At 38.0% G+C, this 27,414-nt stretch overlaps 1 protein-coding gene across 1 annotated transcript in view; it reads right to left on the bottom strand.

The window, feature by feature from the left end:
- Positions 1-554: 554 nt before the first annotated feature.
- RAD50 (RAD50 double strand break repair protein) overlaps positions 555-27,414 on the bottom strand; it is a 114,313-nt gene continuing 87,453 nt past the window's right edge. Inside the window, exons 21-25 of the mRNA XM_040241825.1 lie at positions 25,779-26,003; positions 5,151-5,236; positions 4,463-4,605; positions 2,231-2,364; positions 555-833 (exon numbers count right to left, since the gene is read on the bottom strand). Of these exons, the coding sequence (XP_040097759.1) occupies positions 647-833; positions 2,231-2,364; positions 4,463-4,605; positions 5,151-5,236; positions 25,779-26,003 (775 nt within the window). The 3' untranslated portion in view covers positions 555-646. The remainder of the gene's footprint in view (positions 834-2,230; positions 2,365-4,462; positions 4,606-5,150; positions 5,237-25,778; positions 26,004-27,414) is intronic.

Raw genomic sequence — 27,414 nt, 5'->3', positions numbered from 1 at the left:
ACCTGGTAGGGATATGTGGGGAGGGAATAGAGTGGGCACTGAAATTAAATTACTTAAGATTCCTCTCAAACTCTGAAGCCCCCATTTGACTACTGCAAATTTTAGTTGGGAGAAACTGAGGTCCCAAGAGGAAGAGGTCACTTACCTAGATTTGTAAAGAGCAGAGCCAGATATTAATAATCATTTCTTTCATCTTCAGATATTAATATCAATAACTCAGTTTTTAAAACCACATCCAACAAACTAAATTTAGAGGTAAATCTTAACATTGACTTTTTTTTTTTAATGCCCAAACTGTAGTTTCCAGGCAGAGAAACTACTTCTCACTAATGCTTTGAGAAGTGAACGTTTAGTAAGAAGCTTCAGGTCCTATAGACTTCTTCATCAGTGCAGGGAGGGAAGCAGGGAGGCTGAGCATATCTTCGCCGCTGTTGAGGCTTGTCAGATGCTGCCTGGAGAGGAATGGAGTTCAGAGAATCAGCCCAAATTTCATGTGAAACACTTTTAATGATTTTTGAACCTCTCAGACATTAAAAACGCTAGACACAAGGCTCATTTGAAAGAACATTTTCATATTGACTCAATACCAGAAATAAGCAGTTGCCAGAGGACCAGTGTTTCTAAAGTATGTAAGTCTTGAATGTTTTTAATGAACATAAGATCCTAGGGAACTAACGCTGCATGTCACAATCTCTGAGCACTGCTCAATGTTCTTCTTAATCCTGTAGAATTTCTCCACATATTCAGAACGCCCTAGGAGCTCCACAAAATCTTCATCATGAGTGATTACCAGAAGCTGGAAGTTCCGCTGTTGTGAGCGACTTTTTATTATCCTGAAACAATATAACATTTTATTACTAAAGAACATACATAACTCTTTCCTTTCTTTGCAAAAGCCATTGAGAGCCCTGTCAGACATAAAGTGTGTGCTGTGTGTGATGACCAGGCTTTTCCTGTGTCGTGTGAGTATCAGGGCCTCTGACAGCCCTGCAGGAAGTGGCAGGGGGGAGGGGTGGGGTGGATCCAGGCCTTCGGGCCAGCCAGGTAGCAGTCTCTCTCCTCTCCAGACAGTGGGGATGTGTGACCTGACTCTTCACTGAGGTCTAGTTTAAAGACTGGTGAGAATACATGATGAACTAGTTTTATTCTTAAAGCAGGTAGAAATGTTTTATTGCACTTTCCTTAATAATCTGTGCCACTCAACTTTAGGAGTCTGACTTATTCCTGGGGTTTTCTTGACCTGATATTAGTTTTCTCTGGAAGAAAACTATTAAAAAAGACTACAGGCAAGGGGAATAACACTGTGAGCCCCACTGCCTTCTTAGGAGCTGGGTCTACTTAGAATTCTGCCACCACCAGTCACTAGACGCATCACTGGTATGACACACAGGGGGCCCGAGTGGGTGTACTGAGAACATTTTTGCTTGTTATCTATATGCTGAGGTAACTAGTTATGAGTCTGAGACTTAAGACTTTTTCTTTTAACTAACCGCTTGTTTACCCCTTGCCTGGAGCTGGATGCACTTAGGTTTCACAAGCACCAACCCTTGCTGGTGGGTCTCACGGGACTGCTGAGAGAGCTGGCCGGAGACATCTGGCTCTGAGGCCACTCAACTCTCCCATCACAGGAAACGTTCTCTCTGCTAGGAAGTCTGCCTGGAGTGAAGAGCCCCCAGAAGAGCCTCTCCATCTCTTGGAGACTGCCCGGCCTCTGCTGGCACCGTGCAGAAGCAAGGGCTCTCTACCCCTAGAGCTGGCACCACCCCACCGGTGAACTGTGATAAGCGTGTCTGCAGTCTGGATTCTACTTCACCACTAATACACTTTTTGAGTAAGAGCTGTCATTCCTCACAGACGCTGACATATGTGAGAAGCTGGGGAGAGAGTTTAAAACCCACTATTACCACCTAGAAATGCTTTAGTGGAGCATGCTAACTCCTGTCTGAGACTCATGGGCCCCTCTGATGGGTTTACAGGAAAACCAAACCAAGCCAGGAGACCCTCAATGTGAACACTCTTGGGGAGATGTAGGATGTGTCTGGGGCATCTGTTCACCAGGTAGTTCTTTTTTTAAGCGTCTGAAAAATTACTATCAAGGTAAAGCCTAAGATCTGGTAGAACCAGTTCCCCAAGGAGGACACATCTACAGAGGATTCAGTTTTCACCAGAGAATTCTCTTAATCTTCCTTTAAAAACAGTCATAACTTGGCCTCAAATTTGAGATACTTACTCAACCAGAGCATGTGCAAGAGATTCAATGTTTTCTCGGTCAAGATTTGTCGTTGGCTCGTCCAAAGCAAGGATGCCACAGTTTAAGCAGAATGTTTCAGCCAGGGCTAGGCGAATGATGAGTGAGGCTAATACCTGGAAAAAGGGGGCCAGAGCTCAGCACTGCATACGTTTCTCATTCACCTGAGGAAAACAGGCCGACTGGCACCAGGTCTTTCGAAGGGGCAGGCGGGGCAGTGTCACAGGCTCACTGACCTCAGGTGCACCTCATTAAAATGCCAGGCCACACCTCACATCAGCTGTAACAAAGCTTCCAATTAGAGACCTGCATCAGAAATGCAGTTAACACCTATCTAATGTTACTGACAATTTTAATAGTGGTATAAGATGAACAACCTTAAAAATTCATAATCTGGCTATTTTCCTGATGATGTTAGAAAACTTGGATATAACACATTTTCTAGAGCCTCACAGACACCTTTTCTCTTGGAGACACCTTTAAATCTCTCTGTTCTGTGGAACCAAAGTGGCACCATTGCTCTAACCCAAACTTAAATGTATGTGTGTATGATCCTGAGAGGGAGGGAGAGGGGAACTATGAGTACAGAAGTATGGTTTTATTTAAGCTTGACTGTAGAAAATCCAAGCAACCAAAACTATGAGAAGCTTTTGTGGATAACAGAAACCTAACACTAAGACTGCCACTGAAGCCATCTGAGGGTACAGGGTCATAGAATTAAGAGGGAAGAACTAGTTTAGGAAGTATCCACTTCTTTTTGTGTGAGCTGTAATGTCCCCTCCACCCCCAGATTTGTGAGCAAAGGTACATCAGTGAGTGAGTGAGTGATCTCAGGGCAGTTTAGAGCTTTTCTTTGATGCGCAGGGCAGGCTGGTAGATTGAAGACGCCAGGGCCATGCGCCAGCCCTCTTCTCCTGCTGCCACTAGCACCCATTCAGAGTGGAGTAGGGATGGAGCTCCTGGCCCACCTCTACAAAGCATCTGTCTGTCCTGTCACTCAACACCAAGGAAACACTAGCACTAATTTTTGTAATTTATAGTAGCTACAGGAAACCCGCTTTTGTTCAGAAAGTATTTTTAATCCAAACAGACATGTTTCAAACTCAAGGGATATTGATTATAGATCACAAATTTGTCATTTTTGCAATCTGATTAAGATAATAATCTGCAGATGCCTTATAAATTGGTATCAGCTGTCTGGGTTGATGACAAAAATATAGGCATAGTGTCTTTAAAAAACTGCAAACTTTTTTATGTGAATAACTCAGATGATGTGAGCATCCATTTACAGAATTATAAAATTTTGTTAAGAATCAGGGGTCCAGAGGTAATATTGATAATATTCTTCTAATCTGCAAAGGAGGAAGATCAAAAATTGGTAACATTTTGGGCACAAACCAGTGCACAGTGAAAGAACCCACCACCGTTCCCCAAGGATGCAGGTCCTATCTTCCCAACCTTTTGAAATAGCAGTCCTCTGTGCTCTGCACATCCAGCCTGGGCTTCCTCCCAGGGCTCCCTGCAGAGCTGGGTGGCCTGGCCCAGCACTGAGTCCCTGTGGCGGTGGGGCAGAGGCATCTGTGGCTTTCACAGCATTTGCCTCTGGTAGACCCTGCTTTCAGATGGTCCCCAGGCCCCAAGGCTAGGCTGGGGAGTGGTGGTGGGGACTCAGTCCTATGGCGAGGCGGCCTTCTCTATCAGACTCTTAGTTACTGTAATGCCTCATCTGGCTCAATCTAGGGTCTGGTTTGCTAATACTGTATGTCACTGATTCTAAAACATACCGTTCCTTATCCTTTGACTTCTCTGAAATCAAGATGCAGCTTAGAATTACTACTGAATTTTTTCTTTCTTGGTAGCACATAAATTAGTGTGGGTCTATAACTGACGATCAAATAACCTTATTCTCATAATAAGGAATGCCATGAAACAATGAATGGCCTTCAGCTTTTTGCTCTACATTTACGCTATCCTGTGAGACTGTTTTCAGGCCCTTCTTCTAAAAGCCTACTTTACATAATGTTGCAGGAAATGCTGGTTAGAATTGAGAGTATAATGAGAGTAACTGAGCCTGGTTCACTTCATGTGGCAACAATGATGCTATAAGGAGCTTCCCACCATTCAAGGGCACCTTGGGTGCTTCCTCTGCACTGACAATCATTTCTCTGTCAATTTTCTGTGTATAGGAGGTTTTACGTTCATGAAGATACCTGCCTTTTGTCCGGCGCTGCAACGCCCTCTCATATCCAAGGCTGTGTCTCCCTTTAGCATCACCACTCGGTAGTTGTAATTCCTCCTTTTATCAGAAGCTGATACATTTTCATCGGCATCTGATCGAATTTCTATGTACTCAATATCTGATACAGAAAGAAGATTTTAGGAACCTATAGTTTGCAGCCTTTTGTCATTTGCAAACCTTATCAAAGAACGTTATAAGCAACATGTAAGGCTGACATTCCCAGGGGAAACACTGAGTGGTTTGGAAACTTTTCCCTGATTATGAGGATTCCTGGTCAGAAGCAACCAGATACCCAACCAACCCTTGCTCTCAGCTGTGCCCTTTTCTTAGTTCCCCTATTAAGAATTTCCTCCTAATGGTTTCCTTCTTCTTCTTATCTCATTTCAGCTTATCCCTATCTGCACTTCAACAGAACCTATTGTATCATCAGCTAAATATAATCTGTACCATAACCAAATTTGTAAGTCCTGTCAGGCTTTGGAATAGAAAACTTTGCATTTTTTCTTTATACAAGATATTGTCAAGATAAGAATTCTTAGAAAATCTGAAAGAGATGTTCAGAAAGGGATCTAGAGGTGATACTGGCATGATGAGAGGTCATATGAAGCAAGAGCTTGACACAGGGCTTTAGAAAGAGCATTCATGTTACACCATGTTAATTACCTTGTCCACGATAGGTACTTCGCCAAAGGTCACGAATAATTTTGTTGATTTCTTCCATTTTCATACTGTGAAATTTCATTATTGCTCTGGAAAAAGAATCCACTGGTAAAGATAACATAATATTTAACTGGAATGGGTTGCCCATTTCCTCCTCCAGGGGATCTTCCCAAGCCAGGGATCTAACCTGGGTCTTCTGCATTGTGGGCAGATTCTTTACCATCTGAGCCACCAGGGAAGACCAATATATTTAACAGTACATATTTAAAAATATACAAAATGTTTAATAATATATATAGTAAGTAACATCATAACAGTGAGATAACTTCCCCCATATTAATAATAAAAGTAGAATATAGTAAGAGCTAGAAAAAATAAATAGAATCAAAACCTTACTATTGGCTAGTATTGCAAACTGTCAGGCATATATAATTCAGCACTCCAGGGTCCTTATCCTTCTCCACTTTCACTCTCTAGATCAAACCCTGGTCTCCTGCATTACAAGCAAATTCCTAACCATCTGAGTTGCCAGGGAAGCTCCATGGTAAGACAAACATTCCCTTAAATGCTTAAGTACTGTGAAAACTTCTGAAAAGAGTTTTTTATGAGACTTTTCCTTAGGTTTAACAGAAGTGCTGTTTCTACTGATACCAACTGGTTATATAGGAAGCTCTGCTAAACGGATGGCAGTGAGTTAACGAGGGGATAGGAGGTGTACAGAGTCCCTTAATCCAGGGGAAAATAGGCAAATCTCTGGAACTGCTGCCTTTTTTTTTCTCTTCTATTTTATTACAGTTTACCGAAGTCAACCTCTGAAGCTGCTTTTGTCTCACAGATCTGTGAGCTTTTTACCAACCAGAAGTGCTGGTTCAGAGAGGAGGATATAGAGACTTAAGCTGACCTGAACTTCAAAATTTTATTTTCCCTTCCTAGTTAATGATTCAGAAATCCTAACTCCAAATATGTGCATTAACTTTTGTGCACCCCTCTGCCCCCAACAACACTCTTGAAATACTAGTAGTTTTGAAATACGAAAAAGAAAAGAAATGTCTGTAAAAACAAAAGTAGCCTGTCAAAATCTAACATCGTTTTTACTATAGTCACCTTTCGCCAAAAAGCCCTTAGGTTCTTTGGAAGTGGGTTTATGAATTAATAAATGTTGCAACAGTCACAAAAAGGCAAACATCACTGCCATCACCATACAAAGGATGTGAGGCGGACACACTCCCATTTGCAAGTCTCTTATCTGATATATACAAAAAAAGAAACTGAACGTAATGCTCCTGCCTCTGCAGAATCATTTCATGATCTTCTGGTTTACCAGCAAAAGAGAAAGAAATGACTCAACATAAATACATTTTAAATATCAGATGAAGGATTTTTAAGTATAAACCCTGGAAAAAAAACATATTCTGCCTGTTGATGAGAATGCAACAAGTCTCTATTTTCTACTTTTATATATTTATCTCAGATTTTATACTTCTTTCAAAAGGACAAGAGACACAACTTCTAAGTATTTGTTTAAAACCAAAAAACCTCAGAGAATGTTCTTGAGGTGAATCATGTGATCCTTAGCTTTATACATTATGATCTTGATTCTTCAAATGACTTTTAAAAAATGTCATCTTTCCATTCAAGTTAAAAATCATCCATAATTAACATAAATAAGCACTCTCAACGTGGAGAACAAGCTCCAGGTGGGGCACACACGTCCAAGATGCATACGTATAGTCTACACCATGGCTCCCCGGGACATGAGAGGTGGTGCACCCTCACCCATGTGTGGGTCTGCTGAGAGAAAAAACTCTAGTCCTTACACTCACCCAGGAGTGTGGCAGGCAGAACTGATGTCAACAATAGTCGGACCATTCACTGTGTATCTTGCTTGCATGCTCAGTCGCTCACTCATGTCTGACTCTGGCTCCATGGACTGTATGTAGCTCGCTAGGCTCCTTTGTCTGTGGGATTCACGAGGCATGGATACTGGAGTGGGTTGCCATTTCCTACTCCAGGGGCTCTTCCCAACTCAGGGATCGAACCAGCGTCTCCTGCATTGACAGGTGGATTCTTTTACCACTGAGCCACATGGGAATCCCACTTTGTATCTTCTCTCTCTGCTAATATGGAGTTTATAGCCCCACTATGCAGTGATTACAGTAACTACATGGGTTCGATCCCTGGTCAGGGAATTAAGATCCCACAAGCCAGGCGACACGGCCAAAATGAAAAAAAGGAATGGAAAGGTATCCCTATGTTCATGATTGGAAGAATTATGTTAAGATGTTAACACTTCTCAAAGCCATGTATGTAATACAATGCAATTCTTATCAAAATTCTGATGGTATTTTTTATAGAAACAGAAAACACTCTTGAAACTTACATGGAACTACAAAAGACCCCAAATAGCCAAACAAACCTGAGAAAACAACAAAGCAATGGTATTGTATTTCCTGATTCTAAGTTATGCTAAAGCTATAGTAATTAAAACAGTATTGTACTACCATAGACAATTAATCTATGACAAAGGAGGCAAGAATATACAATGGAGAAAAGAGTCTCTTCAATAAGTGGTGCTGGGAAAGATGGACACCTACATGTAAAACAATGAAATCAGAACATTTTCTAACACCACACCCAAAAGTAAACTCGAAATGGGTTAAAGACCTAAAGACAAGACTGTACACTGTATAATTCCTAGAGGAAAAACACAGGCAAAACACACTTTAAAATAAATTGCACAGTATCCTTTTGGATCCATCTCCTAGAGTAATGAAAATTAAAAACAAACAAAAGGGACCTAATTAAAAAGCTTCTGCAGAGCAAAGGAAATGATAAAATGAAAAGACAACCCACAGAATGGGAGAAAATCTTTGCAAAAGAAGCAACCAACAAGGAATTAATCTCCAGACTATACCAACAGCTTACACAGCTCAAAAAACCCCAAAAAAGACAACCCATCAATAAATGGGCAGAAGATCTAAATCGACATTTCTGAAAAGATATACAGATGATCGAAACACACATGACAAGATCCTCAACATCTCAAAGAAATGCAAACCAAAACTACAGTGAGGCGTCACCTCAAACCAGTCAGAACGGCCACCACCAAAGAGTCTACAAACAATAAATGCAGGAGAGAGTGCAGAGAAAAGCAGACTCTCCTATACTGTTGGCGGGAATGGAAAGTGGTATGACCATTATGGGGAAGAGTATGAAATTTCCTTTAAGAACTAAAAATAGAACTATCATATGATCCAGCAATCCCACTCCTGGGCATATATCCAGGGAAAAACAAAACTTGAAAAGATATATGCACCGTGATGTTCACTGCAGCACTGCATAATAGCCAAGACACAGAAACAACCTCAATGTCCATCAACAGATAAAGAAGATGTGGTGCATGTATATAATGGAACGTTATTCAGCCATTAAAAGAACGGAATGATGCCATCTGCAGCAACGTGGATGACCTAGAGATTTTCATGCTAAGGTGAAATAAGCCAGACAAAGACAAAGATCATATGATATTGTTTATATGTGGAATCTGAATTTAAAAAAAGATTAAAATAAACTTATTTAAAAGACAGAAATAGACCCACAGACACAGTAAACACTTATAGTTACCAAAGGGAAGAAGGGAGGAGAGGGATAAATTAGGAGGTTGGGATTAACATATACACACTACTATAAATAAAACATAACCAATAAGGACCTACTGTATTGGCACAGGGAATTATACTCAATATTTTGTAATAACCTATAAGGAAAAAGAATCTGTAAAATAATATGTACAGATATATGTATAACTGAATCACTGTGCTGTTCATCTGAAACTAACATTACATTGTAAATCAACTATATTGATACTTCAATATAAAAAGAGACTTAAAACTAGTATGGCACTGGCATAAAAAGACAAACAGATCAACAGAACATAATCGACAGCCCAGAAATTAACCCAGACAGATACAGTAAACTAATATTTGACAAGGGAACCAAAAACTCTCAATGGAGAAAAGACAGTCTCCTCAGTATGGTGTTGGGAAAATGGGATACTCAGATGTAAAAGAATGAAACTGGATCCCTATTTTAATCACTCATAAAATGAACTCTAAATGAATCAAAGGCTTAAATGTAAAACCTGAAAGTATGAAACTCCCAGAAGAAAGTTCTTGACATGGGTCTTGGTAATGATTTTTGGAAATCATAGCTAAAGCACAAACAATAACACCAAAGTGGGGGTCTACATTAAACTAAAAAGTTTCTGCACAAGAAACAAACAACAAAGTGAAAAGACAACCTATGGGGTGGGAAAAATATTTGAAAGCCATGTATTTGATAAGGAGTTAATATCCAAAATATATAAAGAACTCAGACAACCTGGAAAAAAAAAAAAAAAAAACTCAATTTAAAAATGGGCAAAGGACCTTAACAGACATTTTTCCAAAGAACATATACGAATGGCTAAAAGGTCCATGAAAAATATGCTAACAGTCATTAGGGAAATGCAGATTAAAACCACAATGAAAGAACCCCTCATACCTCTTAGAACATCCATCACCAACAAAACGTAACAAATGATGGCATGGATGTGGAGAAAAGAAAACCCTTGTGCACTGCTGGTAGGATACACTGTAAACTGTATAGCCACTGCGGGAAACAGTATAGAGCCCTAAAAAAATTAAAACCAGAAGCAACATACAATCTAGTAATTCCACTTTGGGGAATATATCCAAAGGAAAGGAAAACACTAACTTGAAAAGCTATCTGCACCCCCTCCTCCATTCCCAGCAGCACAGTTCACAACAGCTAAGAGACAGAGACAACCTATGTCCATCATGGAATGAACAGATAGAGAAGGTGTGAGATATATATCTCTATATACATATATATATATATATATATATCTCAGTATATCATATCTATACACACACACACATTTATACATATAATGGAACATTATTCAGCCATAAAAAACAAAGAAGTCCTACCATTTGGAACAACATTGGATGGACCTTTAAGGCATGTTAAAAGAAGTCAGACAGAAAAAGACAAATACTGTAAGATCTCACTTACACGTGGAATTTAATTTCCGCTTATAAATATGTATTGCTGCTGCTGCTGCTAAGTCGCTTCAGTTGTGTCCGACTCTGTGTGACCCCGTGGACTGCAGCCTACCAGGCTCCTCCGTCCATGGGATTTTCCAGGCAAGAGTACTAGGTATGTAATATACAATATGTTAACTATACTTAACACTGCTGTATGACATAAGACAGCTAGGAGAGTAGATCCTAAGAGTTCTCATCACAACATTTTTTTTTTCCTTTTTATCTACATGAGATGATGGATGTTAACTAAACCTACTTTAGTAATCTTCATAATATGTGTATATCAAACTATTATGCCATACACCTTAAACATATACAGTGATGTATGTTAACTATTTCTCAATAAAATAAAACAGAAGCTGGGGAGAAAATGAGATTTAATCAAATTAGTAATGTGCTCAAGATCAGAGAAAAATGGGATATTAACAGCCCTTGAATATAATCAAAATTATTTGAACAGGCAGTCAAAATGCCATCTTTCAAGCCATCAGGCTCAGATAGTTTTATAAGTGAATGTTTTCATATCTTCAAGGTACACCTAGTTCCAAAGCATGTAAATACTACATAGCAAGGAGAAACATAAGTAAGAAAAAAAAGGATAGGCTTATTTTGCTTACAAATACAGATACAAATATTCCAAATAATACAAAATTTAGGGCTGAGCATATTAAAAACAGTGTATTACAACCAAATAGTGTTTATCTCAAGAACCCAAGAATGGTACAACAGAAAATTAAGATAATTCACTTCATTAAAAGATTGCAAGAAAATATTATTTAAACAGATGTCAAAAAGTATAACACTGAGTTTTGATAAAAACTAAATACAGAAATACAGAAAAATTTCTTAATTAGACAAGATGACTATCGGATAGCCACAGCAAGCATCACACTTACTGTTAAAATATACAAAAGTGTTCCTCTTAAAGCTAAGAACAAGAGAAAGAGAACTTTTATTACTGCTACTCTAAAATAATGTCCTGGAGATCCCTAACAACTGAGCAAGACAATAAAGAGAAATGAAGACTAAACGAGAGGAACAAAAATAAGAACTTGCTCTTGCTTCTGCAGATGATATAACTATACACTCAGAAAACCTAAGAAGTCAACTGACAAACTATTAAGACTGACAAGGTGGTCAGAAATGAACATACATTACTGTAGCAAAATTCAGTATGAAATATAATAGAAAAATGGATCCTATTCATGATGGCAATAAAAACTAAGAAATACCAGGAGAAGTGAAAAAGTTTTACTACTTTACAATAGAACAAAACCATCCTGAATAAATACATTACAGGACTCCAATGGGAGATTCAATATTGCAAACATTTTCCCTCAAGTAATCCGTAAATTAAATGCAATCCAAACAAAACTTCCAACAAGATTAAATAATTTTTTAAATAAAACCCACAAGATGACTCTAAAGTTCATATACGAGAGATAATGCCAATGAATAAAATCATAGTAGAGGACAAGAATAAAAATTAAACCAACTACATACAGAACTTTATAACTGACATTTCAAGTCAATGGGAAAGGTTTTAATAGTGCTTGGAAGAGGAAAAAATTAAAATTATATCACTATCTTTTATCAAAGTTCAAATAAAGTCCAAATAAAAGATTAAAAATAGATAAGACTATTAAAAGAAAAATTTTTGTAATCTTAGGATTGGGAAGGTCCTTGTAATTGAGAAGTCATGCAATAAAAGACCAAAGATTTATTGACCTAAACACTAAGCTACAAATAATACCATCAAGAAAGCTCATGACAAATGACAAACTAGGAAAAACTCCTTGTGGTGTATGTGAAAAGGATTAATATCCAGAATCTGTTTTAAAATAATAATATAGATCACTTAGAAAAAGACAACCTAATAGAAAACTTGGCAAAGAGCTATGACTGGACAATTCCTGGAGAAGAAATAAAAACAGCCAACATATGAAAAGACATCTAACCTCACTATTAAACAGGGAAATGTAAAGTGAGAACATTTTATGTGTAAGACTCAAAAATTTTAAAAGTTGATAATATGTAAAGCAGACATAAAGAAATGTCATACATTTAAGTAGGTACTTTCATACACTACTGGTAGAAAAAAACTTGGCGCTTTTGGAAGGCAATGTGGCACAAGTTAAAAATGTACACACCCTCTGACCCAGCAGCTCTATTTCTAAGTAGCCATCTTTCTGATATATCTGCACAAGTGTAAGAAGACATACATTGTAGCATTATCTGCAGTAGCGAACACTTAAAGGCTTCCTAATATGTCTGTCAGTGGTCAAATAAAGTAGGTAACATCCACCTTATAGAATATTATGCAGACATTAAAAATAATGAGGTATTTATCCATACAAACATGAATTTCATCACATGGTAAAGTGAAAAAAAACAAAACGTATCTACAATGTGATACTGTTCACACAAAGCAAATGTGTACATACATGCAAAAGCACTGTGAAGAAAATGAAAATGTCTCATCAGTATAATTCTACTGAAGTGTTGAATAAATGTCAGAGCCTGTCAAGGAAATTTCAAGTCCCAATCTGAACCATGTTCTGTAATTTGCAGAATAATGGTATCAGTTTAGTTCAGTCGCTCAGTCATGTCCGACTCTTTGTGACCCCATGAATCGCAGCACGCCAGGCCTCCCTGTCCATCACCAACTCCCGGAGGAAATAAAAATATCTGTAATACAAGGCTGAATGGGTTAAGTGGTACAAAATATTATGATATACAAAGGAAGAAAAAATTACAGCCCTTGTATGTTATAGGTAATTAACACTTAAGAATGACCTTGAAGGTCCATGACATCTAGTAAACTATGATTCTGCTCAGGCAAAGAAACTATTGTAGGTAGATGGTCATCGAGCTAGCTAGGTCAGCCCCACCTGTGTCTGGGGTGTGCATGTCACTCAGTTAAATGTACATAATACTGACACATGTTATGTGTATGTTTTGTGAAAAAGGATTTCCCAAAATAAAATGAAAAGTTCTAAGGTCTAAGAAAACAGTGATTTATAAAATCAGTCTTATATTGAAATATTCTTGGTAATCTGAAAGACTGTCTTGAAAATCTCAGTAACAATCTATTGCATTTTATGAGGACAAAGGATGGTTTTAGTGGTATTTAAATTCTAGTGATCCATGAAAGTCTTAGAATGTGATCCTCAGAGATGACCAAGGCCTAAGATATTTACTGTTTGAAAGGGGCACAATGAGGCCAAAAGACGAAAAGACTCACATAGGTGAAACTATTCCATATGATGCTATATGGGTAGTTGTTCTTCAGTCGGGTCCGGCTCTTTGTGATCCCATGGACTCCAGTGTGCCAGGCTACATGGCTAGTTACATGTCATTAAAACATTTGTCTAATTGCACAGAATGTAGAACACCATGAGTGAACCCAAACGGGAACTACAGATTTTGGTGAGTATGATATTCATCTAACGTACCACTCTGGAAGGGATGACTGTGGGATAGGCTATGGTCAGGGAAGGGTGGAGACAGAGGTATATGGGAAATCTCTGTATTTTCTGCTCGATTTTACTATGAACCTAAAACTGCTCAAAAAATAGTCTACTGAGAGAGACAGAGAGAGAAAGGAGTATGAACTAATGTAGTGTGTAGAGCTGTTTTCATGTGTGTCCCTCTTCCTTCTTCACGCACACAACTCTTCGAATGCCAAGCTGACTGTCCTGTCCGTCAGCGCCTCTTTGCGCTATGGCTTCTGCCCCAGCAATTTCTACATGATTTTCCTTTTTGTTCTAAGCTGTCAAACTGTCTCCACTCTTGGGCCTTTAATAAAAAGCTTCTGCAAGCCTTGGAGTTATCTACTTTCTAAGTACACACGGATTCTCGCTTGATGTCACAAGTGAAGCATGTTAGACATCCCCAGGACAGTAGTTCAGAGTTTGCTGCTGCTCTCTGGCCACTTTTAAAATCATCACAGGACTTGGTCATTAGCAGAGAATTGAATGCATGAAATGGAGTGGTCAGATAATAAGTAGACTAAAACCTCACCTGCCAGACAAACACCTTCTCAAATGTTACACCTTTCATATTTAAGCCATCTCCAGGGCTCCAACTACTGAGAAAGGGTAGTTACCATTTGGCTATTCAAAGTCAGAAATGCATGTACAATGGCAAATTTTGAACTGGATTTCCCCATAACTCAAGCTATTTCAGTAAATATTAAAGGGGCCAAAGATGAGCCTTCCTAATAAAAGCAGTAGAAAAGATTATACTTACAAAGACTTTTTCCAACAATACTATTCTCATCCTTGCACATAAAACTGTACCAAATGGAGGAGGAAATGGCAACCCACTCCAGTATTTTTAATTAAGAAGTTGAAATATTTTATTATTAAATTGTTTCTTATTCTCCTGCAAGGCTGTTGCTTCATTGTATAAAAACAGCACCAGCAAACACAGTGTATTGCAAAATTAAGATTGTAATATTCTTTACTGGACTCTATACAACAAACAAACTTTTCTCTCCTGCCAGCTATTTTCTAGTGGGAAGATAATTCTGACCCAAATCCAGGGATGGCTGTAAGCAAGTTACAAAATTATATAAGGCTTAAGATAACCGTGTTATCCTTGAATTACATAATTTTTATAACTAGTTTTACCACAGATAATTTCAGAAATTTTGAATAGTGTAACTGGAGCCTGGCCTAAAAATCATAGGGTGCTGTCAAAAAGATGCACAGTGTTTATCTGAAGTCATTAGGAAGTTAAGGGGTGTTTTCTTCAGGAAACATTGTTACAAGTGGTTTCTTTTCTTAAAAGTTGCTTTTTAAATACATATCCACCCCTAATTTTAAGACAACTATGCTAAATTAAGTTGTTTCAAACTAGTTTAGTTAGGGGTTCCATTTTCACTCTTCAATAGATTCTATGTATTTCTCATATGCTTCTTCACTCATTAGTTCCCCACTCCGGTATTTTTGCCTGAAGAATTCCATGGACAGAAGAGCCTGGTGGGGTTACCGTTCACAGAGTTGCAAAGAGTTGGACACAACTGAGCAACTTTCACTTTGCTTCACTTCACTTCCTGAGATATACAGGTTGCCAGAAAACTGGCTAAGATCAATTTTGTTGTTCATTATTATATTGAATACTCTTCCCTACTGTAGTTACCACCATGAGAACTTCCTGTCTTCCTACATATAGGTCAGCGGAAGCCCTCTAGTATAAGGGAAATGATATGATGAGTATCACATTCTACTGAGTATTGTGTTCCAAACTAGTAGTGATTTTTATTACTTACCACAATTTAAAATCCCTAACTTGCCAATCTTAAGCTGCACATTTATAAGAAAAAATGTCCTTTTTTTCTAGATAAACCCTTTAAGACTATTAAACTAATTTCCTAAAACCTTTGAAATTACTGAACTGCTGTAATTTCCTTTGACTAGACTCCCAAATATCAGCTTTTAAAATTCAGGTAATGGGTCAACCACTATTGCTATAGTGGTTGATAAATATTTGGTTAAAAAAACCTTCAAGTCACTGTGAAATGCCACTAGCTATCATTGGGTTTTATAATCTACTTGTTTGATGCTATGGGAGCTGATGTGAAACTGTGCTGTATCTAAGATAAGAATGAGAATGACAGCCATGAGGTGAGTCCAGCATCAAGCCCTCATTGAGTGTAAGAAGCCGGGTTCTGAAGAGACTCAGAGAAAATTTGCTGCTCTGGATATAAAACTTACATGTTTCCACTGAGTCTCAGAAGAAGTATGACTTAATATTCAACATCCCACATTTGGGGGGAAATAGCGTAACATTTTGGGGATACGGCAGAACAGTGTACTTTGAATGATATATTCCAAAATCACTTAATTTTAATTGATGGCTTCTATTAAGGGAGTGGATAAGGGATAGTAAATTCTAAATAATGGATGTTTTCCCCTTGTCGAGTGTCTCTGACCACTGGTAATGCTGACAATCAGTGATGGTTTTAGATGATTACTAATAACAGATGGTAATCAGCTTTTCTTGAAAATGCACTGTTAATTTCCTGTGTTATCTTAAATAGATAGATGAATGCAACAATTACGACGACTGCATGCTTCTTCTAAGAGGTGAAACAATGAGGGAAATTTTGGACCTTACTTTCTTCTAGGTGAGAAGGCAAATTTAAGGCTCCTAGTATAAACCTTAAGAAGAGTTGGAAGCATAAGCTCACAAACACTCAATTTTGGGGAAATCTGTACCACTTCTTTTCTTCTCATTTAGAAGAATCCATCTAATTGCCAGACAACAGAACTCAGTAAACAGCCTGCCTTTGTTTCTTAGGCAAGCCTAAATTGCTGGGAAGCACCGCTCTACCCCCCAACCCACAAGCTCCCACATATGCCCGCCCTCTGCTCAGTGTGAGGCCTCTATGATTGAAGCTCTTTTCTCTACTGAAATGCCCTTCCTTCATTACTCATGGCCCAGGTCAATACAGACTGTGGACCACCTACCATGGTCTCTCCTGTTGAGCGGTTACAACTTTACAGGAACAACAGGGTATATTTCTATCTCCCCAGAGAGAACAGAACAGGGATTTTTTTCAATGAACAGGTGCCCCACTGAGGGAATTTTTGTTCCTGCTGTCAGTGCTCTCAGGGTCTTGCAGGGTTAGCTGGAGGGCTTCTAGGTACAGTTTTCCATTCAGTTAACACCTATGAAACCCCAGGTCTGCAAGTCAGTGTACTAAGAGGAAGAGCTACTTTATAGCAGAATCACGTACACTTAAGATTTAGGATTTAAAAAAATAGAAGATTCAGGATAAAACCAGTCTACATACCTACTTTGGTGCTCAAGCCCCTTCTAGTCAGCCCCCATTTTCCTGCTACTCTTCACAACCGGATTTTTTTTTTTTTTTAAATAAAGAGTTTACTGTACTCACTGTCTTCATTTCTTACCACCTACTGTCTCCTCATTCAACACTAAGGCTTCAGTTCCAACCATGCCACTAAGTTTGTTCCTCAAAGTCATGAACAGTCTCCATTTTATCAAATCAAGGGTCACTTCTTAGTCCTTATCTCATTTGACCTCTCAATAACATCAGATTCCTGAAATAGTTTCTTTCCTTGGTTTTCAAGCTACTATGCCTTTAATTTTTTTTTCCTTCTTCATCAGCTACTTCTTCACTCCATTAGTAAACATGAGTTTTGGGACCCTTCCCGTCTCTTCCACAGTTATTCCATACGTAATCTCATTCCATGGCTTTAAATACTACTTCAGTTCAGTTCAGTTCAGTTCAGTCACTCAGTCGTGTCCGACTCTTTGCAACCCCATGAATCGCAGCATGCCAGGCCTCCCTGTCCATCACAAACTCCCGGAGTCCACCCAAACTCATGTCCATCGAGTCGGTGATGCCATCCAGCCATCTCATCCTCTGTCGTCCCCTTCTCCTCCTGCCCCCAATCCCTCCCAGCATCAGGGTCTTTTCCAATGAGTCAACTCTTCACATGATGTGGCCAAAGTATTGGAGTTTGAGCTTCAGCATCAGTCCTGATAATTCCTAAATGTATAGCTTTCCCTTGAACTCTAGACTCTAAATTATAGATCCAACTGCCTGCCTTTCATCTCTACTTAAAGTGCACCTCAAACTTCAAGTGTCCAAAACACTTTCTCCTCCCCAATCCTGCCCATTTCAGGGAGTGGGAATTTGCTCCCCCAACATCCTACTGCTCATGAAAAAATATATAGCATCAGTCTTCCTCCCCACCACGCCTTTCCTCCCCTACATTCAGTTCAGAAGCAAGGCCTGTAAATTCTATTTCCAAAACAAAAATTGAGCCCATCTACTACTCTCCATTTCCACTGCTACCATCCTGGCCCAGTCCACCACTCTCCTGGGTGCCTCCACAATCCATTCTCTACACAGCAACAAGTGTGATTTCTTCCAACTATGAATCGGGCTATACTACCTCCCTGCTTCAAACACTCCAGTGACTTCTCATCACACTTAGAATAAAATTGAACTAATAACCAAGGCTGCAAGGCATGGCATGCTCTGGGGACCACTCCCCTCTGACCTGATTCCCGTGCTCACTGTACCCAGGCACGCTTGCCTTCTTCCTGTTCCTTGAACACCTCATGTTTGTATTGGTCTTAGGGCCTCTGCATCAGTTCTCTTTCCATCTGGAATGCCTGAATCTCTGCTTTCTGCATATCTTGCATGAATCACATTCCAGCTTAAATGTCACATTCTCAAAAAAGATCCTGCCTTAGAAAAGGCCTAAAGTAGACCCTCAGTTATTTCCATCATCATGGTTAATTTTCACCATTTATGGATTTATTTCTGAACTTTGTTTCTTCATCTCTACATACTTAGTACACAATATCTAAACAGTACCAAATGTACAAGCACTCAAATCTTAAGTGAACAAAGTCCTAATGCACATGACAAGATATATTTTGCACATACATATATACACAGTTTGCTGAGGAGGCATAAAATATATAAATGGACTATTGTGGCTCTTAACCAAGAAGTATAAGTAAAAGGAAAATTTTTAATATAAATATTTGTTTTCTGAAGGTTAAAAAAGAGGGGTGACATGGTGGTAGCAGCACAGCATAGTGGGAGTAGAAAGGCCTTAGTTCTGAGATCTAATTTTATCTCTACCATTTAGCTGGGTAATTCTGGACAGTCTACTTGATCTCTCTGATGAATACTTGCTCTTTACAGGCCTACACTAGTAGTTCAGTCGCTCGGCTGTGACTGACGTTTGCAACCCCATGGACTGCAGCACGCCAGGCTTCCCTGTCCATCACCAATTCCAAGAAGTTGGTGATGCCATCCAACCATCGCATCCTATGTCATCCCCTTCTCCTCCTGCCTTCAATCTTTCCCAGCATCAGGGTCTTTTCCAACGAGTCAGTTCTTTGCATCAGGTGGCCAAAGTACTAGAGCTTCATTCAGCTTCAGCATCAGTCCTTCCAATGAATAGTCAGGACTGATTTCCTTTAGGATTGATTGACTGGTTTGATCTCCTTGCAGTTCAAGGGACTCTCTAGAGTCTCCTCTAACACAACTGTTCAAAAGCATCAATTCTTTGGCGCTCAGCTTTCTTTATGGTCCAACTCTCCCATCCAAAACTGACTACTGGAAAAACTGTAGCTTTGACTATATGGACCTTTGTTGGCAAAGTATTGTCTCTGCTTTATAATATGCTGGCTAGGTTGGTCATAGCTTTTCTTCCAAGGAGCAAACGTCTTTTAAATTTATGGCTGCAGTCACCATCTGCAGTGATTTTGGAGCCCAAGAAAATAAAGGCTGTCATGGTTTCCATTGTTTCCCCATCTACTTGCCATGAAGTAATGGCTTTCTGCCATAAGGGTGGTATCATCTGCATATCTGAGGTTATTGATATTTCTCCTGATAATCTTGATTCCAGCTTGTGCTTCATCCAGCCGGAATTTCTCATGATATAATCTGCATATAAGTTAAATAAGCAGGGTGATAATATACAGCCTTGACATACTCCTTGCCCAATTTGGAACCAGTCCATTGTTCCATGCCCGGTTCTAACTGTTGCTTCTTGACCTGCATACAGACTTCTCAGGAGGTAAGGTGTTCTGGTACTCCCATCTCTTTAACAATCTTCGACAGTTTGTCGAGATAGAATTCAATTAAATTATGGCTAACACAAATGACACCACCCATATGGTTGAAAGTGAAGAGGAACTAAAGAGCCTCTTGATGAAGGTAAAAGTAAAAACGCTGGCTTAAAACTCAGCATTCCAAAAACAAAGATCATGGCATCTGGTCCCATCACTCCACGGCAAATAGATGGGGAAACAATGGAAACAGTGACAGACTATTTTCTTGGGCTCCAAAATCACTGCAGATGGTGACTGTAGCCATGAAATTAAAAGATGCTTGCTCCTTGGAAGAAAAGCTATAACAGACATATTAAAAAGCAGAGACGTTACTTTGCCGACAAAGATCTGTAGAGTCAAAGCTATGATTTTTCCAGTAGTCAGGTATCGATGTGAGAGTTAGACTATGAAGAAAGCTCAGTGCTGAAGAATTGATGCTTTTGAACTGTGGTGTTGGAGAAGACTCTTGAGAGTCCTTTGGACTGCAAGGAGATCCAACCAGTCCATCCTAAAGGAGATCAGCCTTAAGTGTTCATTGGAAGGACTGATGTTGAAGCTGAAACTCCAATACTTTGGCCACCTAATGTGAAGAACTGACTAACTGGAAAAGACCCTGATCCTGGGAAAGATTGAAGACAAGAGGAGAAGGGGATGACAGAGGATGAGATGGTTGGATGGCATCACCAACTCCATGGACATGAGTTTGAGTAGGCTCCGGGAGCTGGTGATGGACAGGGAAGCCTGGCGTGCTGCAGTTGCAAAGAGTCGGACATGACTGAGCAACTGAACGACACATATTAAGTATTTAATTGCTATTAGTATCTCCTCTGCACAGCCCCTGCCCCAGAAATTTTGTCTTAAAGCATGTTTAGATAGAAACAACAGACACCTACGCTTTCTTGGTCATGTTCCTTAGTGACCTTAAGAAACAGAGAATTTAACAATATACATTAAAGACTGTAACATGACAAGGAGAGCCGGATGAAATAGCCTGTGAGTTTTGCTATAATGGACTTAAAAAAAAATTTCCGTTTTATAGATAAGAAAACTGAAGCTCAGGGTATTTAAATAACTTGCTAAATGTCAAGTCAGATTCAGATAGTCTCGAGACTAGAGACAATACTTTTAACAACAAATTATGGATTTTTTTTCAGGCCTCAAAAAGGTACAATTTATCAACTTTTACAAAAGCAGTTCTTGCTGTTTAAGACTCAGCTTAATTTTTTTCATCAAAACCAAGTTAGGTTATCCTATTCTGTACAGATTTTTACTGATAAAAATCTGTTGATTTTTGTCTCTTCAAATAAACTTGCCAGTAAGGATTGGGTTTCCTATTCCTTAGCACTCAACAAATGTTCAGAACGTTTACCACATACACAGCATCAGCTGTTAAAGAATTCAAAAAGTAATAAGCCTTCTAAAGGCATATATGCCTATAGCTGGATATACTAAAAAGAATTATGGAAGTTTTTTTTAAAAAGACAAATGTTGTATATGTAATAGTCTACCAGGCAAGGACTCTTTAATAATGTCCTGCATTTGCTCTTATTTCAGAACATGAAATCTCAACAACTGCTGGATCTAAAAATCTAGGGGAGATTTCAATATTTGAAGACATTAAGGAACAAGGGGAAAAAAAGTTCCTACTTGGTACAGACATACATATCCACGAGCCTTTCTGAACCCTAGGAGCATTGTAATGTTAGCTTATTCGCTCACTGACGAGGACAAAAGATGTGTTCCTTCATTACAGAAGCTGAACTTAATCCAACAAAAACCTTACTAGTATTTATTTTTAAAAATGACTAACATAATTGGCTCACTTCCAGTCTTCACTTATCTTAAAAGACTATGTACTCTAAAACCTATACATGCCAGAGTTATAGCTAAGTGATTCTGGGGCCACCCTTGCTATCATCATGAACTAAAAGAATCCTCATACTGCAAAGTGGGGTCTTCCTGTCCTCCTGAGCTTGTGGTCTGATTCCCAGTGCTGAGGCTGGTCTGTTCACTAGGCTCTTTCCAGAGGAAGCCTGAAAACATAGATTCTCTCAAGGAGGATATATTCCTTTTTAGAAAACAGTAACAAACAAAATCTAAGGTAACTGATCATTCTCTTGATAAAATGCTTAGAGATGCTAGACAGATTTAGAACAAAAATTATTTTATAGTATAGCTGAGTTTAGAAGAAAGGCAACTTTCTATGTGGTGGAAACAGAGAACTAAAAACCAGAATGGTCAGTGTGTGATATGATAACTGCAGGTGAATTTAGTTATTATTTTCATAACCCAGGGTTTAGTTATTCTCACCTAGAACAGAAGATGAGGTATAGGGCCCAAGTGAGGCAAAGAGAAGTGACTCCCAACATAAAGGCTGAGACTCTTGAATAGTAACTTCAGTGAAAAAGTGGAAAATTAATAAGCTGAGAGTTCAAAGTCCTGGGCAAATCCCTTCCAAGAGTTAAAGGTACTTTATTATACCACCAGTGTAGTTCAGGAACTCCCAAATTGAAAAATTAACATAAAAACTAGATTCAGACCAGTGTTAGCCCTAAAGTGTCTAACAGATAACAAAACACCTAAGTGGAAGGACATTCACATAAAAAAGTCACAGGGGCGCTTCATAGAGGAAAAAAAAAAGTCACCACTAAAGATGAGTTTACAATTAAATACTACATGAAACCCAAGAAATAATTCCCTAGAGCTAGAGTCAGCACACAATATAGCAGAAGTAGACTCCTAAAGGTGTGAAATTAAAAAAGAATATAAACTGTGAAAAAGAATATAATCTATATTTAAAATGAGTAAAGACATACAAGAAGGAATCAAAACACTAAGGAAAAAAATACATTAAGAAAAATAAAAATTTGTGAAAATGACTAAAATAAAACTTACAGAATTGAAAAATATCTTGAAATATTGGAATGAAAAATAGATTAAAAATGGACACCTCAACAGGCAGTATAAGCAGCAGCTAAAGAATCTGTGCACTGGAAGGTCTTCATCAGGGTGTTACCCACGGTATTACCAGTATATGCAAGGGGCATTAAGCAATGTGGAGGAAAGAATAAGGTTTATTTATGTCTAATGACAAATGAAGGAAGGAAGAATAGTAAGAAATGGGGAAAGGATAATATCTGAAGAGAGACTACGTGAGAACTTTCCAAAATTAGTGAAAGATATCAATCCTCAGATCAATAAGCATAATTCTTAAATAGAACTAAAACTAAACCTACATCTAGACACACTCCCAAAAATGCAGAATACAAGAGATAAGGGAAAACTCTTAAAGGAACCAGAGGAAAAAGGCAGACTACTTCCAAAGGAATAATTAGAATGATTTCTCAACAGCAGTCATGGAGATCAAGAAGAGATGGAATATTTTCAAAGTACTGAAAGAAAAAAAACATCCTTTCAATCTAGGACTCTATGCTTACCTAAAGTATCAACATTGAGAGCAAAGATTTTCAGACTGAAAAAGAATTTACTACTCACAATTCTTCACTGAAAAAAACTATTAAAGGATTACTTCAAAAAATGAAAGAAACTGAACCTAAAGAAGGAACATTTGTAAGAAATTGGTAAACGTGGGTTTATCAATAAGCACTGACTATGAACCACATTAATTATTTTCTAATCTGACATATAAAAATAAGGTTAAATGAAAATACCAGGCAATAGAAACACAGCAGATAGGAGAAATGAACATTTTGGAAGAACGTAAAGCAAGTCATATCAGAGCCATGGTTCTTAAACTTGGATGTGCGTTGTAATCACCTGGAAGGCTTGTTAAAGTGCAGCCCACTAAGCCCCGTCCCTAACATTTCTAATGTACCAGATCTGGAGTGGAGACTGAGAATTTTCATTTCTAATAAGTTCCAAGGTGATGCTGGTAATGTTGCTCTAGGACCCCCCTTTGGGAATCAAAACACTTCATTTTTAGGTCAAATATGAATGTTAAAAAAAAGTAAAGGGAAACATCCAAATAACTAAAGCATATTATTTACAACCCAAAGAAGGGGGAAAAGATGAATAAAGAAAAATAAATCAATCCCATAGAAGTCAGGGAAGTAGGAAAAAAAAAACAGAAATAAATACAACTAAGTAATCAATCACAAATGAATGGACTAAATTCACTAGTTAAAAGATAAAGATGAGCTGATTCACTTTGTACAGCAAACACAACACTGTAAAGCAACTATATTCCAAAAAAAAAAAAAAAGATGGACAGACTGAATAAAAAACAAAATTTTCCCATGCACTAAAATATACTGTAAAGTTATAGTAATTAAGACAGTCTTGGTAACGGCACAAATTGAACAATGAAACCCAGAAATGGCCAGGACAACTGGTATCCATAGGAAAAAAATAAAATTGGATTCCTACCTTATACTGTACACAGAATTCAATTTAGAATTAGATACTTAAATGTATTTGAGTGTGAAAGCAAAACTTTAGAAGTTTTAGAAGAAAATACAGGAATAGGGAAGGATTTTTTAAATAAGACATGAAAGAGCTAACCTAAAAAGATGAGTAAATATAACTACCTACAAATCAAATCTGTTTATTAAAAGACACTATAAGAAAGTAAAAAGATCACATGGCAAATCTGTAAGACCACCAATAGTACATTAAAAATGGGTACAAAATACAAATATTTCAAAGAAGAAACATGATCAAACACAGAGATGTTCAGCATCATTAGAAATCAAGGGACTGCAAGGCTTTCCTCGTGGTTCAGGGGTAAAGAACCCGCCTGCCGGTGCAGGAGACATAGGTTCAATCCCTGGTCCAGGAAGATCCCAGAGCAATAGAGCAACTAAAACCCATGTGCCACAACTGCAGAGCCTGTGTGCCACAATTACAGGCTGTGCTCTGGAGCACAGGGATGGCAACTTCTGAAGCCCACACATCCTAAAGCCTGTGCTCTACAAGAGAAGACACCGCAATGAGAGAAGCCGGCACAACACAACTAGAGAGTAGCCCTCTACTCCCCACAGCTAGGAAAACACGCCCCACAGTAATGACCCAGCAAAACCGAAATAATTTTTTTTTTTTAAATCAAGGGACTACAAATGAAGACCATAATGATTTATCATTTAAAATCCATTAAACTGCAAAAACTAAAATCAGCAAAGTCAATGTCACAACATACATCAAAGGTATCTATTATATCCTGTTAGTGGTATAAATCATTAAAACTACTTTGGAAAATAATTTAACATTATTTTGTGAAACAGCATACCCTGCAACCCAGCAATTTTACTCCCACGTGTACTCCAGAGAATCTCTTACATTTTTACTCCACATGACGCAAATGCTCCTAGCAATAAGGGTTAGATTAGTAAAGGCCTGGAAACAACCCAAACGTCCACCTACCAGAAAACGGATACATTATGGTACATTTCCACAACAGAATTCTGTACATCACTGAAAATGCATAAACCACAGCTATAAGCAACTTAATAAAAGCAAAACAAAACAAGCAAAAAAAAAAAGTTCTAGAAGAGTACAAAGAATATCATTTTTTTTTAAAGCTAAAAAAGTGATATACTTTACAAAATTATTTTGTTTTGAAGCAGAGATAGCAAAAATCTGTGTCAGCAGTTACAGGGAGTGGGGATGACAAGTGGTTGAGATGAGGAGGAGCATCTCAGTGGATGGTAGTTAGTGATAATGGCAGAGTTCTCAGATTGGGTATGGGAGTGGGATCATGAAGCTCGTTAATATCAATATGCCTTATAACTTAATTTCGTAATTTAAGTAAGCACGCTTTACTTAACATACATACATACATTTTTCTATTCTCTGCTAGGTATGAAATACATTAAAAAAGTTAAAAGGGAGTGATGAGTAAGACTAAATTATGCTAGTTGATACTGACCGCAGTAGGAACCAAATCCCTAGTACTTACTGGTCAAGGGTCTTATAATAGATGTCCAGATCCTTGTTCACAAGCTCTGTTGTTCTCATAATAATCATCATTTCCCTGTACTTTTCCTCAGCATCCCGAAATTGAGGTTCTCGAAGTTCTTTCTTAAAATGAATAATTTCTTCCTCATAACCTTTCTGTCGTCCTATTGCCAAACTGTGATTTCTTTTTATATTGTCTATTTTTTCTTCCAACTTCTGATGTTCACTAGGAGGGAAAATAACAAATGAGGGCCATTTTTAGATTTTAGCAGCCTACAGTAGAAAAGCCAGATTTTTTCAGCTAGGTAACTATATCATTCTCTTTGCAATCAGAATACAGTCTTTCCTTGCTTTTTCTTTAAGGCTTCAATACTAAAGAAAACTTTCTTCTTTCCAAATCTCTGAAGCATCTAGGTTTCTAAACAGCTGATTTGTGTGTGCTGAATAAAGTACTCTCATAACATGTGAACACTGAAAAAGTTCCTGATGTTTACACATTAACCAAAGTAAAGTACTTTTGGTGATTAATATTACAAATTTATAAACTTCTCATTGTGATCTAAGTGCACAACTCTGAGAAGTTACTAACAGGTTTCATCAGTTTGTTCACAGTATGTTAGACAAAATAAAATTTTATCTCAAACTATTAATTTATGTTGTAATACTACTAATAGTTTATTTTCCTCTATGAAAACAAAATTTCTCTTACATAAGTATAAAAAGCATCACACTGATCAAAAAAGTAAAATACTTAAACTTTTCTCATAACTTGGTGGATAATGCAGATTTTAATTAACATATGCTTTAAAAATCTTCATTCAACAATTACTTATTAAGTGCCCTCTTATTTGCCAAGCACGCCTCTCAAGTTTATGAATATACTTAAAGAACTGGCCTGATTTCTGTTTTGTTGACACTGCTGTTGTGTCCTGGTTGAAGAAAGGTTTGAAAAAGAGCAGTTGTGCTTAGCAGTCTGAATGAATGTGAAATGCACTGTTATGTGCCAATTACAGAAGGAATTATAAAAATATCTGATTTTGGTCTTTAGTAGCAAGGAATATATGGTTTCATTTAAAGGCTTTTTCTATAAGCTTCCTCCCCGCCCAACTTGGCACCAAGAGCACCAACATTACAAAGTTAAAGAGTACAGCTTGGAAGCTAGGATATCTGGGTCATGTTCCTGGCTTTCATTCTAATTTCCTATTACCTTTTTTTCTGGGTCTCAGTGTCCTAATGCATAAAAAACAAACAGGCTGAAAGATAAAGAGCTCTTCTAGTTAAGTCTTATTTCTTTGATATATGAGATTGAAAATGGCCAAAACAAGAGAACTTACAATAACACAGGAGTAACTGTTTGTTAGGTTTTAATAATTAAATTAAATTTCAATTTATTATATCTTTCAGAAAAACCTAAGCATTCTTTGATCCAGATTTCTTTGTGAAGAAGAAAAATGAAAATTCCATAAGGAATGGCTGAATGAATGAGTATATCTAACCAGCTGAGGTGGGACCAAAAACTGGCTAGTACAACCTTTAACACCAGACTAGTGCCTCAGCATCAGCCAGCTTCTTACAGAATTCCTAAGGCAAAGAAACCAAGAATAAAATATTTTCTGCTGTAGCAGGAAGATAGCAAC

The sequence above is a fragment of the Oryx dammah genome, unplaced genomic scaffold (genome assembly GCF_014754425.2).
Source record: "Oryx dammah isolate SB20612 unplaced genomic scaffold, SCBI_Odam_1.1 HiC_scaffold_5, whole genome shotgun sequence".
Classification (NCBI taxonomy): domain Eukaryota; kingdom Metazoa; phylum Chordata; class Mammalia; order Artiodactyla; family Bovidae; genus Oryx; species Oryx dammah.
The sequence above is the reverse complement of the archived record's forward strand: the minus strand, read 5'-3'. Positions and strand labels throughout refer to the sequence as shown.